General features: G+C 31.2%; 1 protein-coding gene across 1 annotated transcript in view; it reads left to right on the forward strand.

Moving 5' to 3' along the window:
- LOC143236618 (leucine-rich repeat and calponin homology domain-containing protein 1-like) overlaps window positions 1-25071 on the forward strand; it is a 63179-nt gene continuing 38108 nt past the window's right edge. The window contains exons 1-4 of the mRNA XM_076474943.1: window positions 1-303; window positions 22028-22172; window positions 23423-23549; window positions 24644-24749. Of these exons, the coding sequence (XP_076331058.1) occupies window positions 126-303; window positions 22028-22172; window positions 23423-23549; window positions 24644-24749 (556 nt within the window). The 5' untranslated portion in view covers window positions 1-125. The remainder of the gene's footprint in view (window positions 304-22027; window positions 22173-23422; window positions 23550-24643; window positions 24750-25071) is intronic.

Genomic DNA, 25071 nt, shown 5'->3' on the forward strand with positions numbered 1-25071 from the left:
ATTTACTGAACAGGCGGGAAATGTCATGTACAGCACTAGACTTTAGATTTTTACAAATAATCCCACAATGCGTAGCGGAGTTTTACTCGTGGTAGAGATTGCGAGAACATGAGTGATAAAGTAGCATGGAGAACTTCCCATTGACTTTATGCGGTCAAAATGGGATTCATCAATCTACTCGAACTTTAGATCGAATACTTGAAGAAGCTAAGATAACTGGACACCTAAATCTTAGTGGAAAGAGTTTAAAAGAGTTTCCAAAAATCCCTTTGAAGTATGATTTCTGTGACACCGTTTCGGCAGGTAAGACTAACACTTAGATGTACGGAGCCCTGTTAAACACTAATATTGTAATGTATCGATATAGGGTTGATCTAAGCAAATCGTGTTTTGTAGTTGGCTTATTCTTAATAAATAATAATACGTTACTGATCTAGTACAACTACTAATTAGAACGACAAAAAATCTAAGAAATGCTAAATAATAATTTAAATTGCTGATTGTTTGGCTTTATAACTTTTTTTTCGATAAGTCGGAAGTTCTAACTGTTGTATGGTTTTGTATGTTTTCGTCTGATAAATAAATACTTGCAATTCTATTTCCGATCTATTTGTCATATTTTTATTTAATAAGTTAAGATTATATGAGGTAGCTTTGATTGTGATATGAAGATTGCCTTTTTTATATTTAAATCGCCCTGCCCAAAATATAAGTTAACTAATGTTTTGGAGAAAAAATGGCTTTGAATTTCATCTAACACTAGCTAGTACTAATAAAGAGTAAGTTGACACAGTAGACCACAAAATAAACTTTATACACGTACTAAAATAATGAAAATTAAATAACGAATAGAGGCAATATTAACATGTGATTAAAACAAGCTAATTACATAATTTATAAATATAAATTGGAAAGGTTTAGATTAATGTGGATTTTGTGAATACAGAATTAACAGAAAATTTTCTTTGAATAACTCAATCTACAACTGTTCCTATATTTTGTCATAAATTTCCTGAAGTCCAAACCATAAACATTATTATTATTGACAACATTGAAATATGAGCTTTTGTGAATTTTTGAAAATAATTTCATTTGTACAGATATATATTGTTACAAATATTTCAAAAATAGGTTACTATGAATAAGTATTACCAGTTTATTTTATTTTAGTTTTATTTTTTAATTATTTACTTTCTTGTATTTTGTTCAAGCAACATTGAATGTTGTGTTTTACAATAATTTTATTTCTGGTATTTGAAAACAAAACAATGTCTTATGCCATGACATCTTTACATACATTATAGAAAGTTATATTTAAGATTTAAAGATTAAATTTTGGTACTTTATCATTTTGCAAACACATTTTTGAACAAGATGAAACAAACTATTATTACTAATCAGTAATTTTGTGCTAAATTATAGTGAAAGTATGAATATATTAGAAATAGCACTAAGTCAATTAAGGAAACCCTAAACTATCACTCAAGTCATCTTCTGACATTTGAAAATATTCTCTTAGGTAGACCACACAAAACATGAATGTGCAAATCGTTTGTGAAATATTTTATATCAGAAGTATTCTATGTAAATCTAATGTGAGATTGTGTTTGAAGTTTATGTTTCTTTATACAAGAAAGGGTGTAGAGGAGGGCTACTAGGAATAGAGCAAGTACAGGAATGGAAGGGTTATGTTATAGAAACAAGTTTAAGTCTTAATGTATTCTCCTTTGAGATAAGAATAGTTAAAATGATCTGTTTTAATTTTACAAGGTTGTCTGAGATTTGCTAGTATAAAGACCTCTAACTTTGTTGTGCTCTATTCTAAAGATGATAGGATGAGAGGACTTAAGAGGGTTAGGCTGAAATTAAGACTGTTTTTTCTTGTAACAGATTGACTGGTTTATGGAATGAATTGCTATATGGAATTATAAAGGCCAGCATTTTACAATAGTTTAACAAGGGAATATATGCTGGAACAACTATGAAGGGCACAGGATCCATGTTACTAGTGTGTTATGTTAATATTAGTACATTTATGAAGTAGCTGTAAACATAAATACATAGTAGTTTTCTTAAATATTAGTTTAAATAGGATGTAACTAAGTTTTAGGATAAATTTTCTAAAATAACTATTTGAAGGAAGTGGACAAGTTCTTTGTTTCTGTGCTTTGAGAACTTAGTTATAGAGTAATTTGTTTTCAAGTTATGTGGTAATCACAAAAAAAAAAGTGATAGGACTTGTAGAACTGAGTTCATGTAAGAATGATTGAGGTTGCAGAAGGGTAATTGATCCATTGAGGTAATTCCTCCACTGACTGATAAAACAAACTCAAACTAATTACCTCCTTTCACATATAAGGAAAATGTGTCCACAAACCAAAGAAGTAATTTTGCTTGTAAACAAATTTATTTGGATGTAATGCATACACATATCATCCTGATACTCAAGTTTCTGTTTGTAAAAAATGTAAATGTTTTTCACTTAAGTAGAACAGAATCACAGCTGTGTATGCTCTGAAAACAAAAATATTTTTGTTAGACAGTACATTCATTGTTAAGTATTTATTAAGAAATTTGGGACAATTAAACTAAGAGTAACTTATGTGCAGCTGTTAATACTCTTTTGTAAGAAATATGAATGTGCAAATCATTTGTGAAATATTTCATATCAACAGTATTCTGTATAAATCTGATGTAAGATTGTGTTTGAAGTTTCATATGTTGACTGCTCTACAGAAATTTAAAGATACTTCTAAATATTTGAAAGTTCATCAGGTAGCAATGAAACAGTGTCAGATTTTTGCACTTGTAAAGAGAAACCATTTGAAAATGTTTAAATAATAATCACACCTTAAATGTCATTTATGCGGAATAATTTATCTTCTGATTTTTATAATGCTAATTACATAAACAAAAATTGTTTTATTGAAAACACACATCAAAACCTAATACACAGCAATTCCTTCTATGCATTGAAGCAGAATATGATGGTGGAATGTGTATAAAAATACATTTTGTTGTTAAATTGCTTTGATAAAATGTACTGAATGCCCATTGTACAAGATACAAGAAAAGTGTTATGGTAGAATAAGTAGGAAGCATGAAATGTATGCTAACACTAATAATTTTAGTGGTAAGTGAATAATGTGCATTTTTTATTTAACGTATAAAAACATGATTAGTGTTATGTATAACATTTTTAAACTACATGAATGTTTTGATTCACTTCTATGGATGCATATGTAAAACATAATTTTGGATGTGTAATAAGGTCATGCAAAATAGTAATGTCAAATTTTTGTACCTTTCTTTGTTGAAGTATTTTAAATCTTGCAGTTTTATAATTTAGTCTTTTTTATTGTATAGAATATTTAATTGGTTTGTACTGTGACTTATTCCTTCATAGTTGCCCACTATCTTAATTTATGAAACAACTTTTCATGCTGTTAAAAAAGACAAAAAAAGGTATCACAACTAGAAATAGAGAATTTCTATAATGATAAGCCATTAACGCTCTCCACTCAGATCAAAAACCATGTCATCGTGTTTGTTGATTTGCATTGAACTATTATTTCATGAATTTATCATATTGCAGAATACAATCCAAGTTTTAGTATTATGCATTATTTAATTTCTTAATTTAAAAGAATATTAAAAAACGCTTAAATATTGATTTTTGTGTGATGTGATATGTTGAATGTAGCACTGGTTCAAGTCAGATGTTTATAATGCCAAAATACAAAGTTTCAAGTTTCTTACAGATTATGAGCTCAAATGATCAATACTGACAAGCTAGGGTATAAAATACAAACCTCCTGTTTTTCTCCTTGCTGAGATACCATTCATGTACTTAATCCAGCACCTTTTTCTTTTTTGGAAAGGTTCTCTCATATGGAATTACTTCTGTGAATAATAGACCTAAATATAGCTTAGTTACTAAGTTTGATTAATTGTAGTGGGAATCTGTGGTACTGATATAGTAATTTGTTTTTTGTTATTTCAGCTGTGTATATAACCTAAAAATTATTTTATTTCACATCCTCCATTTGTGAAATTTTATAAGGCTTAGCAACCTATGATAAGCAGCAAATGAGTAAAAAGGTTGTAACTAGAAAAGATAATTGTTTATTTTATTTCTTTATTTATGGCCAAGTGATTAAGGCACTCAACTCATAATCTGAGAGTTGCTGGTTCAAATCCCTGTCACACCAAACATGCTCACTCTTTCAGTCATGGGGACATTATAATGTGATGGTCAATCCCACTATTCGTTGGTAAAAGAGTAGCCCAAGAGTTGGTGGTGGGTGGTGATGACTAACTGCCTTCCCTCTAGTCTTACACTGCTAAATTAGGAATGGCTAGTGCAGATAGCCCTCATGTAGCTTTGTGCAAAATTCAAAACAAAACTTCTCTATTTAATGTTATATGTTGTAAGAAAAATAACTTTAAGAACATGTTTATATATAGTAATAATGTATACACTTATATAATGTATTGTTGGTGATGCATTGAAATTTTATCTTTTCCCTAACATATTAAAAAACATGGATTTTTAATGGGATAAAGGAGAGATATTGACTAATGTAGCAGGACCTGCAGATGTAGAGTGAACATAAATAAAACATTCTATCAGTATATGTTGCTATTTTATCCCAATAAATAGCTTTTCTTTTTTAATTACGAGTGTTAATTTAATTTGATACACCATTCACATTCATTTATCATTGTCATATTTAAAGTATTTAAGGATCATTAAGTTGCATTTTAATTAAAATCCTTTATATCAGTCTTTATTCATTTAAAATATTATGAATGCACACATTTTGTCTCAGACTATACAATGGCAAGTGAAAAACCAGTATGGATAAACAGATATGCCAACTATCTAGGCAGCTCATATTTTTTGAGAGATATTTGTATTTTGATTTCCAAGGGTCTTTGTTAAAAATTTTCATAGATTCATATCTGAGTGAGAATAGGGTTTATGTTATTGCTAAAGCTTTCACATCATTGTCTTAAGCATTAAAATTTTATTAGTTTATTTAGGTGTAGAAAGTTACTTGTGATAAATTTAAAAATTGGGATTATTTTAAGTGAGACTACTTAAATAACAAACTTCATATATCCATACTTTTAATATTACAGTTTATATAAACCAGGTATTGTGAGCTTTGCATAGCAATTTCTAAAATTATGTCATAGGAGTAGTTCTTATATTTTGTAACATTATTTTTGTATGTTCTTACAAAATAAAACACTTATCTGGCTCTACTAATGGCAAAACTGTGAAGTTTGTCTCTAAGCACAAACCAAGCATAAAGCTAACCAGTGCTTGCTTTTCTTTCTGTTGTGAATAGAAAGTAGAAAAAGGTTTGTAGTGCAATTAATTTGAAATAATTCTTTGCTTAAAGAATTTCTTGTGTTATATCCTCCCTTTTTCAGCATAGCCAGAGTATGAACTAGATTTAAAGATTGTGATAAAGTAATGCAGTGTGTGTGTGTGTATTGTATAGAAAATTAATATTCAAATGTTGTGTGGAACTAAGTGCTCACATCTCATTTTTCTAACTCGTATTTCTTTTGATTTGTATAAATTCCTTCATGTGAGACTGCCAAAGGGAGGCTAAGACTGATAGAGGGTTCCTACTTCTGCAGTCATCTCCAAAACTCAGGGCTTATTTTATATCTCACATTACAGACTGTACTCTGGGAATTCTTTTAATTTATGCAGCATCTGTAATTTTGTTATAGTGATAAGTTAAAATTACCTATTCATTATGTAAGAAGTGTGAAAATTTCATAATTGGATGTGTTTTTGTAATAAGATGAAAAACCCACAAACGTTTTATGGAAAGTTGAAGGGTGAGGATAAAACTCCTTTATTGTAGCATTTTAAGGCTTTCTGTACATTTGAATTTTGACAAGTCATTTGGAGATAATTTTAGATTACATTCTTAAAAGATTTAAACTTGTTTTACTGCATGAAAGTTGTATTTTGTAGTCGTTAAAGGAAATTTATATGTCGTTCAACAGTGATAGTGAAGTGTATAGAAATATATTGAATGTGTTTTCCTTTCGTATTACTTAAAACTGTTGTGTATAATTGACTCTTGTTCTTAATAGTGTTATTTGTGAAATACATATTTAAATATTGTTATGCCTAAGTATTGTATATAAGTAACATACAATAAGTTAAAATTGTGCTTTACAAGCTTACTTGAGTAGTTTTAAAAACGTTAGTTATTTACAGACTTCTTAGAAATCTGAATTTTGAGTTTGTATATACCCTAGAAAAAGCTGTAGAGCGAAACACGGGCCAATAGAAACATTTTTTCTATAGAGCTGTAAGGTCCTTTTTTTTTATTACTTTTAATTTCAACATTCTGGTTAGAATCACACCAATAAAGAAAATAAACTACAGTTTTATTCGTAGGATTAGTGAACTATTTTAAATACGAAAGTGTTTGTGGCCACTTTTTAAACTGTTCATTAGTAGGAAAATATAGTAAAATAGACACAAATATGTGTTCATTACCCACACTTTTGAGTAGTAGCTGATGGGTTGATTTAGCCGTATTGACAAATATTTACTCAGCGTACCCTTACCCATAGCCTTCAAGCTATCTGGTTTCCTCTGTGAGTCATCGTTTTGTTACTTACATACGCAAAGTGTAGAGGTGTACAATATGATGCTGTTAATTAACTTATTGATCCACTGTATATGAAATTTTGAACGGAGATAACCTCCTAACTCTTTGTTTACATTTTCAGATTTTGGACTAAATTAAGATCCATTCAGTCGGAAATATGCGCATAGTTACAATAACTGTTGACTCTTATATACTGTGGTGTTACAGAAGAAAGTTTCCTCACATTGCGAATGAAATGTCTGGTATTACCGACTTGAATTCTGATAGTAGTGTGTAGTACAGCTATTTTAGCAATTATATAAAACATCACTGAATAAGTTTTTGTCGTGTTTTAATTTCGTATAAATGAACTGTTCAGACATACCTTGTAAACACGGGAAATAGTTTTTTTATAACATTTGCTTATATTTTATTAGTGAAGTCTTGTGTAGAAAAAAGAAATACTGACTTTATATATTTCGAATATAAAATATACCTTAGAGTAACATCCTATAATACATTTTATGATACACCGTTAGTGTTACTGAAGCTATTAATAATTGTGTGGTGTTTGAGTTAGTAAAAAACAAAAAAGTGCATTAATAAGCGCTAGGAGGCTAACCTCTTAATTTATTCGGTTTGTAGAGTGCAAATGGTTAAAGGCTTCAAATTTTGTATTTTTCGAGATAATTTGTTTTAAATACATCATAGGTTTATGTAGCTTATTTGTCTATCTTGGGTCTAGTTATCTTTTGAAAACAATTTTAAACGCATTAATTGCATCTTTTTCTAAGCTTCTGAGGTTTTAACGCAGTAAACTTAGTATCTCTCAAAAATGTGGTTTTCTTAGTTTAAAAAAATCAGAGTATTGATGTAGAAAGCTTAAAGACTAAAATAAATACCTGAATTAAATAATTATTTTGTAAATCGTATAATAGTTTATTACAAGTTTCTCTTTACACTTTCTTCAAAACCCAGAAGTAAATACAATGGTTAGAATCAGCTCATTTTATATTTAGAATTTTGTTAAGATAGGGCTGTTTCTTTCCTCGTAACCAAACCGAACAATGCTATGTCGTAACTGCTACTGCAAAATAGGCTGTAGCTAGCTGGCGTAAGGAGGGTGGGTGGTGGCTATGCGATGCGTAAGCTGACAGAAACATCAGCTGGACTTCGTACTTCCATCTCACTCATGTTGTTTTTAGCCTAATGTTATGGTGTATAATTATCAACCTGGTTCATTGTAACTACGTCTTACTAACGTTCAAGTTAGTGAAGCATTGTATATTCGCTAAGATGTAAAACATTATGGAATTGATTTTGATTTTCTTTTTTTTTTTTCAAGTGTTCGATTACTGTATCACATGCTAATTTAGAACTTTTAAGGATATTTAAAATTAGATTAACTTGTACGGTTGTTTTTCAAATTAAACGAACAGTCTGCGTATGCTAAACCTGTTCTGTAACTGAAGTCGACTAATATGGCATGGTAGCTTCATCTTGTTAATAAGTAATAAATTTGTTGTAAGGGGAAAAAAATGTGGTTTATCCTTTTTGGTGAGTTTCAAGATTAGGTCGGCTCTTACAGAATTTCCCACCAATGTTGTTGAAGCGGTAGCGAAAATAAAGACGTAATCACAACATATCTCGACCCAAAGCGACATTTGTGTAACTAGCGATAAAAATATGTATATAGTATGTATCAATGAAAACTACATGAAAAAATTAGTTTACGTTAAAATCACAAACTTACTCGTTTATTCGAGATTATCGAAACGCAGTATTACAAATATGTCACTAACAGTTACTCTTTCAACATACTAAATTTCTTGAAACCTATTCATGTATTCAGTTAAATGGCGTTTAATCGTGTTTTAGGGAAATAACAATAAATACAAGTAATGAAATGGTTAAATAGTTTAGTGAACACCATTTCGGCTATCTATCTGTAGAGCACGAAGTTGGTGGTTATGTCACGTAGCATCTTAGTTCTGGATTTACAATAATAAAATCATGGCATTTTATTTTACTTACTGGATCTTATGAAGGTAAATATTTCAAGTTTTAAAGAGGGTCGAGTACCTTATATTAAAGCAATTCCGAATATGCAACTCGGTAAGTTACGTGAAAATCACAACTGGTACAAAGTTGCATCACAACTACATCTTGACATTGGCGTTTTATCATTAAGGTGATGCCATGTAAATTGATCGCTTTTGGGAAGAGTTTCTTATTCAAGAGCCCCTTTAGTTGCAAAATATTCACCACACACACTTAGACCTGAAAGATGTGTTCAGAGTGGGGACTTAGATTGTGCAAGATGAGTTTATCCTTTGTACGTAATGGTATCGGGAAAACAAATAAATTTAGACTAACTTGGGGTACCAGGACTATTTAGAAAAAAAAAAGCCATAGTAGACAGTATGGCATTTTGTAAGAATTGGGAATCCATGAACACAAAGATCAATGGCAAAATCGTCCATATGACCCAAGAAATAGTATGAGGCATAAGAAGGAGCTCTGTCTAAAAAAGAGACACGAGTTGTACGTACATAAGCTGCTTTCATGACACATCAGTTCATCCTTTCCAAACCTCAAACAGCTGGAGAATGGAATAGGTATTCATGCTATTCCATACAAAAACAAACTAGTCCAATTGTTGGACATATTACTTGTGAATATTTGTGGGAAGGGGCGCTGGAACCATCGTTCTCGTACACTAAATGGATTATGGAGAACAAATGGGGAGGAAGTGTGTGGTTTATGCGTGATAGTCTTTCGATGGAGTTGTTTGTTATGGAAACTTTGCTGCAGGGCTATTGTTAAGATGTGCAGTAGTTAGAGTATGAATATGCGTGGTAAAAGAGTAGCTCAAGAATTGGCGGTGGGTGGTTATGACTTGCTGCCTTCTTACACTGCTAAAATAGGGACGGCTAGCGCAAATAGCGCTCATGTAACTTTTCATGAAATTCAAAAACAAATTCGGTCGAATAACAGCCTTCCCACAATAAATAATCGTCTCGTCATTGGTCAGTTTTATCTTAAGATGTATGAAGCGTGTATGTTACAAGTTTAACTTGACGTATATAGTTTGATCCTTCACAATTTTGTATATCTTTCTGTTGCTACTTCGCTTGCCTTAAGTAATGTCATGGAATCTCGGTTTGAGATGATTTTTTTCATTCGCATTACCGTTTTTTCGTTCGTTCAGTTTTATAAAGTAGTTTACTCAACGTATTAACAAACACTTCATTGAATGAACCAGTAGCGAGTATCAACACTCATATCAGACAAGGACTTTGTCTTTCGTCAAGTGTATGACCTTCGTTCGTGTAGGGGTAGTTATGTAAGTGTTGATATTAGTATACATGTACCTTTAAACAATATCTCGTATTCAGGAGTAAAATATCAGTAATTGTAGTAGCCTGAAGGTGACAGAGTTTGAAAATCACTGATTTAACAGCTATTAAACAAATGTCCAATTGAGAGTAGTGCAGAGATGCCAACCATTACGATTTTGGTGTATACATTACCACTATACGCTCATACAAACAAATATTACTTGTTACAACCCCAAATTATTATATATTATATAGGCCTATACAATAAAGTGACAAATTGTTTCTCCAGGTCTTGAAAGGTTAAAAAGAAAATTTCTAGTGAGATACAAATACATTTTGATAATAAATAAAAGATATAGTCCAAATGGCTACTTGCGATAATCATGTTTGTGTTTGAAATAATAAATAATATTTGTATCTCCGACGTCTACAAATTGTTTGAGTGCGGTGCTTCTCCATATTGGGTATGTGGGGGAATCCATGGTTACGTCATCAGTGCTTATCAGCCAATCAGCGCTCACGTAGATGGTTATTTCTCGTTTTCTAAGCGGCATAGAAACACCAATGCGATCGTTCACAAGATGGAAAAAAGAGGCCTTGTTCACCAGATTGTCTTGTTTCTGGCAAATCTAAAAGGACTAAAACTGTGAATCAAAAATTTAGGAAAGAGTATAGTGCAAAATATGCGGTCATTGCATCAAAAGTCAGTGACAGTCATGCATTTTGTACAGTTTGTCACATCGATTTTTCTGTGGCGCATGGCGGGATAAACGATTGTTCCAGACATACAAAATCGGTATCTCACCAACAAAAGGCTGAGGCGAAGACAAAAAATGCAGATAACGACATTTATGAGTAAGAATTCAGAATACGAAAAAGAATTTTTTTTAATTTATTTATTAAATACACAAAACACAGTTATAAATGAGCAATCTATAGCAGCAATAGATAGTAATAGTTATTATTATAATATTATAATAAACAGCTTAGAGACATTGGTCAGGCCTAGTAGCCGCAAATGATAAAGGACTCTGTCTACAATCTGTCTGGTAGTGTGTTCCACTCTGTCTGAAGGTTCAGATGTTATTCATAGTGTATCAGCTGCTTTTTGTGGATATGAATCCTGGATATTAATGAAGACGAAAGAATAATTCAGTCCTTTGACCTTCGTTGTTTCAGAAGAATCTTAAAGAATCGATGGACGTCAAGTAGGAGCAGTGTACGAATATTGGAGAGAATATAAGCTGAGAAAAGGCTGTTGGATATTGCATGTCAGTAAGAGCTGAGCGCTTTAATCATATTGATATCTGAAATAACAGCTGAAACGTACATCTTGGAGGGAAAGACAAAAAAAGGGGGGGAAGACCTACGTCCAGACGGAAGAAAAATGTCCGAAATGCGATAGAAATAACGATAGTTCAAGAGCAGAGTCGGGACTAGGTTGGAATGAAGAAGGTTTCCTCAGGATTTTGTTAACGTCATTGGATGTGCTGATTAAATCGCATACATCTTTATTCATTTGAGGTAAATAATACCGCTGGTTAATAACCTACTGTTTGCAGAATAAAAACGTGTCTTATATCACCAAGTAATTTGCTTAATATTTTGCATGAATCGTCATTTCTTCAGTGAACGAACCTGTGTTTGCTCAGTACTTTCAAGTGAAGTGTTTTAAAAATGTATCTCAAGAGGTGGTGTGGATATTAAAACTTTTATTAAAATAAATTAGAAAACAACGTTAACAACTTTGTTAACCTGAATATGACCTAAGAAGGTCGAAACGTTGTTCTCTATTTTAATAAAAGTTTTAATACCCATACCAGCCGTCTTGAGATACATTTTTACTTCAAGAGAGTTTCTTATCACCAAGTGTTTTAAACTTTTTTTTTCCCCCGTATAAAACGTTTTACCATTCTGACTACACTGGATAGTTTATAACAAAGCTTAACTTGCATTTTTATTTTTTAGTTTCATATTTCACTGCATCTGTAAAGGCTTAGGCGTGAAATCCTAATCCATTCATGAAATCCATTCATTTCCGCACCATAAAGATTACAAATTTACCATTACTTGATTTTCTGAACGTTTTTAGATAGAACTTTTCAGTAAATAGTGGTTGATCTAGGATTGCATTAGTATGATCTATGGTGATCAGTCATTACAGTTTCTGTAATACGACACGAACTCAAATTTTTTATTCATAAATTTTCTTTTATTATTATTTTATTAATCCATAAACTATTTAGAATGGAAGTTTAGAGCATTTTTATACGGTCTAAATATAAAACCTTTTTACTGCGTCAAGCATACCTGGATTGGATTAGTCTATGGTAATGGTTATCCACTGGAGTTTGAAGAAAGAACAGAATACTCTAGCATGTCATTTAATGACGTCACATTTTTTCAAAACAGACAAAAAGAAACAACAGTTATTTCCATTATACCAAAAGATAAAAAATCTTAAGATGCTATAATCTTTGAGGAAGATGTGCCTTTTTTTCCTGTTAAAATACATGCTCTTAAGTGAATTACTTACTCCTTTTTTTAACTTGGAAAAAATAGCGTAGGCACATGCCTCACGTCTGTACGATAATCACATATACCGGAAAAATAGAAATCTTGGGTCGAAACTAGCAGTAAAGACAAGGCAGTAAAAAGTTTTTTTGTTGTTTTTTTCCCACCCAGTGTTTCTTTTATGTTTGCGCGCTGCTAATTATATGACCAATAATAACATCAAAGATATAGAGGCTATTCTGCAAAATTGCATGGAGGGTAACAAGTCTAATATTACATAAAATATCATGAATCGTAAGCAGTTTGTACTTTTTGAAATAAATATTGAGGTTGTTCAACTTTCGTTTACGATACGGTTTATTTGCTGTAAGGTCCTAAACATCGGTTCGAGATTAAACCCTCAAGCATTACCGCTTAAGTAACTTGAGAATACGTTTTAATTATGATGAATCAGAATCTTGTTTTAACTGATTAACGGTATGAATCGTGTTATATTTAATTTACACACATACAAATTATCAATCTATTTCTCACAAGAGAAGTTTTTTTTTCTGAAAAGACACGTAGTAATTGTGTATTAAGTGAAAATGTAATTTCTAATTAAAAGGTTTTTAAGATAAAGTAAAATTTATGGTTCAAGTAAATTATAGCTAATGAACAAAAATTCTTCATCCGGAGCTCGGCATGGCCCGGTGGCTAAGGCACTCGACGCGTAATTGGAGGGTCACGGGCTCGAATTCCCGTCACACTAAACATGCTCAGGCTTTCAGCCATGGGGGCGTTATAATATGACGGCCATTCCCACTATTCGTTGGTGAAAGAGTAGACCAAGAGTTGGCGGTGGGTGGTGATGACTAATTGCCTTCCCTTTAGTCTTGCACTGCTAAACCAGGGACGGCTAGCACAAATAGCCCTCGTGTAGCTTTGCGAGAATTCAGAAAATAAACTTCAACTGATAGGGGGGTAATCTGCAGTTTACGTGATTTTTACCCTCAAAATTAAGCCAATTAATTTTTAATGCTTCACTAGTTTTTGGCGTTTAAATTGTAACTTCTAAATTTATATACTGCATATAATTTTCTCTCTCCTTGTCCTGGCCAAATGAGTTCTAGCATTGAAAGAAAGGCCTCATGCAGATTTTGAATCTGAAATGGACGATTTAAGATGAATAGAAGGGGTCTGTAGTTTACATAATTTTATCACATATTTTAGGTTTATTGGCATTATTTCTTGAATATTGGCGTGTTCATGTATTTTAATTTTAATTTAAGGATATTTTGGTCGCTGATTCTTCAGTACTTCGTGTAAAAAAAAAAAAAAGTCCAATAACGCGTTGTTTCTCCTTCCCCGTGGCTCGACATAATTTTAAGGGCTTAAAACACTAATATTCGGGATTGGATTCCAACAATTTGTAAAAGACAGTGAGCCCATTGTGTAGCTTTATGCTTAACAGCAAAATAAGTTAACTTTTTCATCTGCTTGAAGATACGCTGTCATATTGCTGGTTGTCTTTTGGCATTAAATATATTCAGTACTTGTAAAAGAAAATATTGCTTTTAAAGTAATAATTGAACTTGAAACATTCATAAGCCAATAATATATAACTTGGTTTATATATTAAATGGCTTGGGTGATTGATAGTAGCTCACCTGTCAGATTTTAGAGCTTGTTTTGGGTTAACGTTTGGACCTTGCATGTCAATTTTGATATGCGGTAACAGATCGAAACATCGCCATCAGTTAAAGTCCATAGGTGGATGAAGTTCGATAAAAAACCTTACACACGAACTACGGAATTCTTTAGCATATACCAATTGTTCTTGGTATGCTTGCACAAACACCACATTGTGACATGCCTCATTACTCCCAGTTTCATAAAGTCGACGAGGTAGGTGTGTTTCAGTTGTATTGATGGCGTGTGGCATTTAAAGACCAAATTAGAAATTAGTTTTGTACTTTTATGTGTAGATATTAAATACATAAGTACGAACAGTATAAGGCTCAGCATAGCCAGGTGGTTAGGGACGCTGGACTCGTAATTTGAGGGTCGCGGGTTCGAATCCCCGTTGCATCAAATATGCTCGCCTTTTCAGCCGTCCATGCATTATAATGTGATGGTCAGTCCCATTGTTCGATGTTAAAGGAGTAGCTCAAGAGTTGACGGTGGGTGGTGATGATTAGCTGCCTTCCCTCTAGTCTTTCACTGCTAAATGTGGGCCGGCTAGCGCAGATAGCTCTTGTATAGCTTTGCACGAAATTCAAAACAAACAAACAAACTATATGTAACATCTGTCATCTTACGCTTTAAAAAGACAGACAGTTGGCAGTTGTTTTATCTTGGCCTTCAACGTTTTGAAAGACTTTTCTACGGACTGCGTGTACTTGATAGGGAAAAAAAATCGGGTATAGGAATTAAACGAAAGACGTCATGCATGGAAAGTGTCGTTTAACGTGTGTTAAATCAGATGGTTTGAAACAGTTTATCTTTAATAAATCTGGAAAGCAAAAGAAGCATATTATATAATGGCAACATTAACATAAGTTTTAAGAGCATGCTATTGTATCATGCTTTTTTCTTTCTTTTCTTACGACCGAGCATGGTGTAACAATGGTGTGTTTAAAGAAATAGTACTTATCTTATTCAAATACCGTAGAACGTTTCTTATATCTTAGCGGGGCCTCGGTGAGACCAAATGTAGGTGTTTTGTAATACGGTCATCATTATTGTGAAATTAATGTTTCGTTTGTGTGTTGTTGTCTTTTTCTCATTTTACTTGGTAGTGATTTATAAATCCAACCTAGCCTGCCAAGGTAAGCAAGAAAGGTGGAAAATAATAATAAGGAAAAACGATTTTTTAGCTTGGTATAGCGAAAATGTAGTAGCCACATGAAGGCATTGTTGAGGTTTGTGTCATCATAAGGATATACACGTACTGCTTGTACTTGTATAGCTTGCGTAAAGTATATTCATGAGGGTGTGCAGGGTTAGTGGGAACTGTCTTGTACGTGATAACTAACGTGTCTGGAAATTTTCACATGTACACTATGTTGTCGAAAAAGCCTCGTGGCTAAGTCTGACTGAGATTCAGATGCATGCGCATGTTTGCGGGTGGAATAAAAATGAAAAGATGGTGGGCCTTGTTTATTGAATAACGTTTACAACTACTGCCGTAATATTATTAAAGGTAATTCTCTCCCCCCCCCTCTTATATGTATTTCTACCTTCACTACATCTATGAATTTTTCAAACCTACGTGTTTTATGGAATGAAATTAGTTATTTTCTTTTACAATTTGTGTTTTCTCGGTATCAGTAGTTTAAATGTGGCAGTGGCCCTACCATTTCCTCTATAAATATATTTTAGTCGAAGTCCCAATTTTCTTTATGGTACAATGTTCAAACTTTCAATAGGTGAAGGTAACAGACCCATTCCCACTTTGTCAATGTTTTGCGTGCTATTTTATACCAGTTACAACTGTTTTAAAGGGCTGTTTAATTAATAATTTTTGTTTATTTGTAGAGAGATACTTATGAAACTTTTTGTATAGCGCGTTTTGATAAACATATATCGTTTTAATATAATATATTAAAAGTTATATGGGATTCTAAGTTGTTTTAAGAGCAAAATAAAATATTCATCACATCAAAAATGTATTACTTTTAGCTTTTCGTAATGGATCGTTTTCTCGCAACAGGGTACATTAGATTAGGATTTCTTTCAGTACAGATAATTTAACAAAAGAACGACACAAAATAAATTTCTTAGCCAGAAAGCACACCGCCAAAGCGTGTGAACGAAATCAAGTTTACGGGCTATTCGTTCTCACCGTACAGTCAGTGATTAATTAATGTTTGTAGTTATATACGCAAACTTATACAGGGTGGCCCGTAAGTTCCTACCCATCCATATGTTATTATGTTATATTTAATTACGCATGTATTATAAATATGTTTTTTTTTTCGGAGAAATATGACTGATGTAACCCCATTTACACTTGAAGAGCGTATTGTGACAAGTACGTGGGTACGTGAGCGCAAGAATGAGGGACAGCACACAGATACACTGGATACATAAGATATATGGATGGGTAGGGACTTACGGGCCACCCTGTAGAATTACAAGAATGTTTTAGAATAGGGATAGTGTAAAAGGCATGACTAAGTATGATGCAGAGGGCAAAGTGTTTGACGTAATCATGCTCAGACGTAATCAGCTGGATTTGTTGGACTTTCAGCCACCTCAACACATTTAAAGGGTAAAAATGGCTTATATGTAAAATAGATAAATTGAGATACAGAGTTGGAGAGAAATCTAATATTAATTATACAAGTAAGTACCCACTATAACAATATTAGCAGAGGCAGCATATATTTATGTATTTATATATGTCTACACAAAAATGCACCAATTAAGAATTTCTTGGTCGACACCGAGACAGCCAATAATTATCGAACCATATCGCACAGTCACAGCATTTAGTATTATCAAAGATACATTGAACTACTGAAACAAACTAAAATTTAACCGCGATGTGTACTTTTTTCTGGGTTGCATTTATAACAGAAATTTGTAAATGTCATTTAATTCAGAAAATGAATAAAAAGAATAACAGCCATAAAATATTTTTAAAAAATACATTGTGTCAGTGCTTCTAGAAACACTTAGGAAAATAAAAACACATTAACATTTGAATTATAACTATAACTCGTTAGTTTATGGTAGAAACTTTATACGTGTCAACATAATTAGTAACTTCACTACAAACAGTCAGTATAAAACTTTAATTTGCAGAATTCATCGTAATAGTTTTGTTACTTCTGAGAACAAAAGACAGCTTTTGGCTTCCAAACGCACCGTGATTACAGAGTTGGTAAATCTATCATACTGATTCAACCTAAAGCGTTATGCGTTTCGCACACAGGGTATATCAAACTAGTGGTCAAATTTAACGTTATTTATGTCCGTTCATTTTGAATTATGACGTGAAAATGCATGAAAAAGATATTTGGTGTGTGGATAAGAATCACCTTGTTACTGACAAGTTGCTTTAAATTACCAACACAATGCTTATAATTACATTACCGTTTTAACAAGTTTAATCACATATGACTGCGAATCTTGGTGTTTGTCGAAATGTTCGTGTACCTCCCGTTTCAATAGCTGCGCATGCAAATAAAGCTCAACATTAATGTTTGAAATGAGGAAAGAATCGACATGAATAATGTTGATGCAAAACTTTGTGTCACAAGCAGGATATTCTACACTAAATTGTTAGTAATTAATAACAGTATTATTCACGTTCCAAAATACAATGCAACTAAAAATAATAATGTAGATTTAACGTGTTATTGTTGAACGGTTTTTAGCATAACTGAAATGATCAACAATTACTTTTCGCGGTGAGTAGTATAACTAGTTCAGAGCTTTGATTCTAAGTGAAACCAAAAGCACAACACAAATAATCCTCTTAATGGCCGTGAAAATATTTAAATTGATAGATTAAATTAATCATTTCCCACTCCTGGGGACGGGTACTTTCACTTGTAGTCTAATACTACAAAGATCAGTATCCAGAACACTTGAAAAATAAAAAATATCTATAAATTAGTATAAACTATATATAGCAAGAACAGTTCACTCAATGAATTTCACTTGCTTTGTAGATTGTCTGATAAACAATTCTTTTTGCTGCAAAATCAGTTTAAAATATACCTGTCACTCAAATAAGTAAAGTACAAAAATGATTAAACATTTGTATTTTTATTCCTTATATCAGAAAGGCTTTGTTATCAACCTTCTTTTATCATATACTCTGGTAATCAGTATATTGTTTGTAATCTGTTGCAGCTTTCCTCCATTGTTTAGTAGTAATTTTGTTTTCACATGCTACTTGTATCATTTGCAATTTTTCTAATTACCTGACTACTGTACACTTTTTTAATAGTCTGACAAGATATATTACTGGACAAAAAGCAGGAGCATAAAAAATGCTAATAAATTTCTTTTTTTGTAAACTAGTATTTAACAACAATTTTCAGATACAATGATCAGTTTCACTTCATTTTCATTAGTATGTTACATGTTTAGCTAGTGTTAATACATGTAATTGTACTTGACACAAGTCATTGTCAGTTTTAATATACTACTAGCTATTACATAAGTGGAAAAAGAACAAGATAAAAATTCAATTTAATATGATAAAATATAATGATGAAAGTGCTTTTATAAAATGTGTATGTATGTATAAATGTGTGTGTGTGTGTGTATTGAGGGGTCATGCTTTGGTAGTATAAATAGTTTGAGGCCCTTTAAACTACAAGTATCTAAAATCTGTTGTTACAACTTAGAAGTCTTTTATAAAGATACCCAGGTTTTTATATTTAAAATTTAGTAACTAACACAGTTTAACACCTAGTTCCTGTGGTAACACATTTTATTAACCATAAGTTTTACATCCTTTAGCACAGAAAGACGTTATTGTTTTATTATAAGTATAAAAAAATACACCAGAGAACAGAAATGAAGAAAAAATTGATGTTTAATCTTAGAACTATGACATCATATTATTTTAAAATATAAATAAAGTAAAATATAAATTATTAATTATTTTGCAGTAATTAAGCTGTTTAATCACTTACTCAATCTAAACATAGCAAAATCTTCAAAAAGAATATTTTTTTGGTGAGATTAAAAGACAGGTCAGAGCATCAGTCAGTGGACCAAATGTGAAGGTTTTAGTGGATTCAGATGGCTACATGTGTCACTATGTTAATTTCAAATTTCTTTCATACTTTTAGATAAGATATCACAACATTTGAAAAATATACTGCATTTTTCTAATCTCTTCTCATGAAGATTAAGCCTGGTCTTTGTGTGTGTGTGTGTAATTGCAAAAATAAATTGATGCACATATGACTAAGCATATACCATATGGTTGCCATCTGGAAGTAAAGTGCTGAGGATTTTTTTTGATGACATAAGACATTTACTGAACTGGTATCTCTATGCTTATTTTACATTACTGTTTTTGAGGTGAGTCTATTAGAGAAAAGAAAGATAATATACAAATGGGTTGCCTCGTTTGTTTAATACTGAATGTTAGTACAGAGTTATCTATACTGGGATCTCAGATTAAGGGTTATGTGTATATTATTCATGCATATAATCAGAAACAAATTACTTCCTTTCTGTTCTAGCATTACATTGTATGCACTACTACCATTGCTTTCACACAAACATGCACTTTCACTTACTTTTTGTATTATAATTTGGCTAAAATATAAAAATTATGTTTTAATCTATTTTTATTATATACTTAAAAGTGTATGTGTTTATTTAGTATTTATATGTTTTATCAAAAGTTTTAATGGGTAAAAACTTTGTGATTATTAAAACATGATTGTCATTTGACTACATTAATCATTAAAGTCAGGGAGTTGAAAATATAGCTAGCTATTTTAAGTAATGTTAAAAATAATGAAAAATAGGTATTGTTAATAAAATTAGCTATGCAATGACAACTAAAAGAAATGTGTTTGGTAAAAAAAGAAAAAACCAATAAGAACATAAAATCTGGTTCATTTTTTTACTACATTGGCAACAGTTTAGTAAAAGTGTAAGTTCCAAGTTTTCTCTAAAAGTGAATAATAAAACATATGAAATAACATTTTCTAAACAGAAAAAATATGGTAAAATTTGAGATTTAAGATGCCAATAATATAATTTGCAAGTGTTAATAACATGTAAGCAGGGCTAATGATTTTTAGGTATCTGTTTTAGAGATTTAGATGTTAGCACATGTGTGAAGGGAAGGAAAGGTCTGGGTGTGTGCTTTCTCCCCAAAACCTTTTATTTAGTGAAACAGAATGGTGCAGTTGGATTTCCTTGATCAATGGAATGCTGATTTTGGTCTGAATCCAGCCAATCAACAGTGCCTCATTGAAAGTGACTTCTTTGTTGATCAAAACATGAATTTTTTAAATATTTTTTTCAGTAATGTTTGTGAGATTTGAGAATAGGTCCAGGTAAGTATTGGCAGCTCTGTATGAATTATGTTTAATTCTGTTACAGTCAAATGAAGCAACTATAACAATCAATGCATGTTATGGTTTTCTGCATCAGTGATCACAATTATTTTCCACACTAGACCATTTAAGATTATGATTATAAAATCAAGGGCTGGACCTAAGCTTTTTAGGGGAAAAATTTTATTCCTGATAATACAGTTTTATTTACTTGTGATCATAGTTTGGGTCATTAATTAGGTTTTTGAGAGCTTGATGTGACCTCCAGTCCACTTGTCGCAAATCACTGTTTTGTATCTTTTTGTCAATAGCTCTCAATGCAGATCTGTTATTTTTAAATTATAATAGAAATGCAAATAGGAATAGACTTTTAATAAGACCAATTTTGAAATAAAAAGATTCTAGTAGCTCTATAGCGAGTAGAACTGGGAACTTGCAGTTTCATGAATCACAAATTATATAGCCATTCCCATTTATTAGCAGGTAATTGTTAGAATTCGTAGATAGTTGCATAATTGTTTCAAAACAAATAAACCAATTTTATAAAGCTGTGAACTTTTGTGTTTATTTCATAATTTCATTTTATTGAGATAATAGAGGAAAGTTTATTGTACTAGTCTAGTAAGTCCTGTCTGTATATTATTGTGAATAGTTTCTAAAAAAAAAATATTTATTTTGTAGTTACTCTCAGTTTAAAGTAATAATAATGCTTATAATATTGAAACAACATTAATTTGTAGGCCTGCTGTATAAATTGATTTATTTGAATTGTATGGATATTATAATAATAGGGATAATTAGTGATTTTTGTGTATTCTGGCTGTTTGTTGAATGATAAATTGTGATTGTCTATCCTCATTTTCAGAAATATATATTTAAAACTAGTCTCTTTGTGCCCTGAAGAAATGCATGCAACACTTTCATGTCATTTTTTGAAGTGTTAATATAAATTTTCCTTAGGAGTTTTGGCCTACTTTCTGCTTGAGTTAGCAATCACAAAGCATAGAAATTTTAGTATGAGTACATTAATTACTGTAACCTTTACCATGCCCAACTAACCTTATTTAGAGGTAAAATCTACAGCAGAGTTATAAAGATATTTAAAAATTGGAGAAATTAGGTCACTAGATATTTGTGAAATAGCTTGTCACCAGAAAGAATGAAAGACCCTTTCCATCATTTTGTAATTCATTAAAAAAGTTAGTGATAGTGTGCAAGTAGATCTGTATGTTACCATTTCTTCAGTTTAGATATCTTTGCTTGTAACCCTATTTGGTAGTGTCAATGTTTGTTTATAGAGGAAAATTCAAATACATTCAATGACAGACATGTCACTTAAGTTAGAAGTTTATAGGAATTTTATGAGTACATTTGTATTGGTTATAACATGTATTAACTACATGTTTATACGTATATATGTGTGTGTGTGTTGTTCAAATTTATAAGGTTTTTATGAATATAATATGTTGATGAAATTAAATAAATGCCTGTTGATATATATATTTATTTATTCTTTCAGATTTATCTAAAAACAAACTCAGTGAGCTTCCAACAGAAATCTGTGAATTTTTTCTTTTGGAGACGTTGGAGTGTTACCATAATGTGATTCGTTGCCTTCCAGACTCAGTAATTACCTTACAATCGTTAACTTACCTTAACCTTAGGTATGATGGGATTGATTCATGCTTTTTTCTGCATGTGTGACTTTTTCATGATAAACTTTTCCTAGATGTAGATATTTGTTAAAGTTTTATTTCTTCATTTCTGTATATGCTTTCAACAATACTTTGTCTTTTTTAAACTCGGCATAGATGATTTATTGTCTCTTTGTTTATTTTTACCTGTCATTGTTGACTGTAAAGCCAGTTTCTGACAATTTTATTCATATTTGTGTTGGATTGCCTTTTCATTTAGCTCAACATTTTTTTTTTTACTTTTTGTCATCAGTGAAAGTTAATATTTGCTCTCATTGTGATATTAAGCTACTTCTAATTTTGATGAGTGTGCTTTTGAAACCTAACTTGATTGAGTAATGAAAAATTAAGTTATCTGTTAATTTTAACATGTCCTTGGTGTTTTAGTGATAAGACTAAGGTCTTATAACTCTAAAATTTGGAGTTGATATCCAAGATGTTTACAGCACAGATAAACCATTATGTAGTTTTGTACTTGAAACCAAACAAATAATTTTGAGCATAGAGTGATGACAAAAATCATCACTGGATGGTTCATATAATTTCAAGTAAATTCTTATTTCAAATTAATTTGAGCATACTAACTAACCAAAATTCCAAGAAAATATATTTTATTACAAGTGTGTTTTACAGTTTTGATGCACAACTTCTCATTTTGTTAGGCATTTATTTTTAAATTTCCAGTGAGTTTGTCTCTAATATAAAGAATCTCACTTTAAAGATTTTAGCTTCTTTTTTTCTTTTTTTAAGTACAACTATTTTAAGATTATACATCTTATGTTATAACGTAACTCTTGATTTTGGACCAAACAAAAAAATACTCTCTTGTAACTGGTTGGAATATAATCTTAGAAATTGTATAAAGGATATAAATACTGTTGTTCTAGGGTATACTTCTTATATATTAATAATTAAACTATGTTCTTAATCTCATGATTGCTTGAAAGTTGATTTTAACTTCACTGATTTATAAGACCCATGAAATTTACTTCTTGATTGGATAGGTAAAAATTAATTGGTCAGTTTAGTTTGTGTTAATTACAGTTTGGGACAGCCTTGGGAAATTGTGTGTGTGTGTGTATATATATATTTATGTAGCATGTGTATTTCTGACAAAATGCATTAGGCATTATTGCACATTTTAAAAAGATGACATGCCAATTACATAAACTCTAAAAAAAACCTGACATGTACCTCAAATCTATTCCATTCATTTCTAGTCGTAACCAGCTGTACACCATTCCAACATCGCTATGTCAGCTTCCTCTTCAAGTGCTTATAATCAGCAACAACAAATTGGTTTCTCTTCCAGAAGAAATTGGCTGTATGCATCAACTTATGGAACTGGTTAGTGGACAGAAAATGTGTTGATGATGATTAAAATTTATGCTTTTAGACTTACTCACTCTTAAAAAGGGTGTAAGTTAATTTATAATTCAGAAGAATGATTTTCTTATTAAAATAATTTAAAATTAATAACTATTTCTAATTATGGAAAATAAAATTTCTATTTCAACATTGTAATTTGAAATACAACATCAATAATCTTGATCAAAATAGAAAAAAATGAAAAATAAATTTAGTAGGCAATACGTTATCGATAGCTTCACATAGAAATAGTAATGATTACTTTATTTTACATACATTTCTTAAGTATTTAAATTGGGTACTAATAATTGCAAATTTGTGGACTAAAAATTAATATAAATGTTAGAAATGGTTCAGTAGGATGTATTTAAAATTGCTATAATAGATTCTACATGCATTTGAAGATGTTATTCATGTGAAATTAACTCAATGTTAATTGACTAACAAAACAAGTGAACTAAAATAAATGAATGTGAAAAATAGCTTCTATTATCCTATGGATACTTCATTCAGGCAAAGAAAAAAAAGGTGGATGCAGATAAACATTTCAGAATTATACATGTTTTAGCTTCAGTGTCTAAAACAAAATAAAGGTATTATATTTTTAAGTAAATAATGTATTTTAGTTATTTACTTAGAAATGAAGTAATTATTAATTCGTCAGATCGTTAAAGCTATTGTTAATATCATTAGTCACAAGTGAGCTATACAAGACAAAACCCTGTAAAATATGACCCAATAAACCCCTTTCAAGGTCTCCCTGATCAGACTCAGTGCTAGAAAGTAGTGCAATCCTGCAGATGAAATTGGCTGTTCACATCCATGTAGCATATAAGCATCTTGCTTCTCTGCATAAAACAAAGGGTTATGCCACAAAATATTAATCCTACTTGTATTGTTCCATTACTGTGTATGATTCTAGAACAAGCTTGTATTCTCTCACACACTTGAATAATCTACTTGCTTATGTCAAGTTTCTCTACTAGTTAAGCTACAAATTTGTAATTTTCAAATATGTTTTACCAAATATCATAGAATCTATTTTGATCAAAACTAACAGAGAACTCTTTCAGGATGTTGCTTGCAACCAGATCACCATCCTGCCACCACATATTGGAGATCTGAAAGCTCTCAAATCACTGAATTTACGGAGGAATTTATTAATTGAGTTACAACTAGGTGAGGATTTGTAACTGTGAGCAGTAATCGTTTTTTTTTTTATGATGTATTATATATTTTAGAAATGTATTACCTGTATGCTGCCAAAAATTATTTGGATATGGTGTAAAGTTATAGTGTTGGTTAATCAGATAGGTGAATAAGAAAATGGTTACCAATGTCATTTCACATAAAAATAAATTGTGCAGTGAAATACTGATGTTAATTTTGACAGAAGAAAAACTCACTAAATTCTCTAAAATCCTTTGTGAATATGAAGGAAAAAAATTTTGTGGAAATTGTTTATTTGAAAGCAAGTAGCAGTTACACCCTTGTGCAAATT

The sequence above is a fragment of the Tachypleus tridentatus genome, chromosome 13 (assembly GCF_004210375.1).
Source record: "Tachypleus tridentatus isolate NWPU-2018 chromosome 13, ASM421037v1, whole genome shotgun sequence".
NCBI lineage: Eukaryota > Metazoa > Arthropoda > Merostomata > Xiphosura > Limulidae > Tachypleus > Tachypleus tridentatus.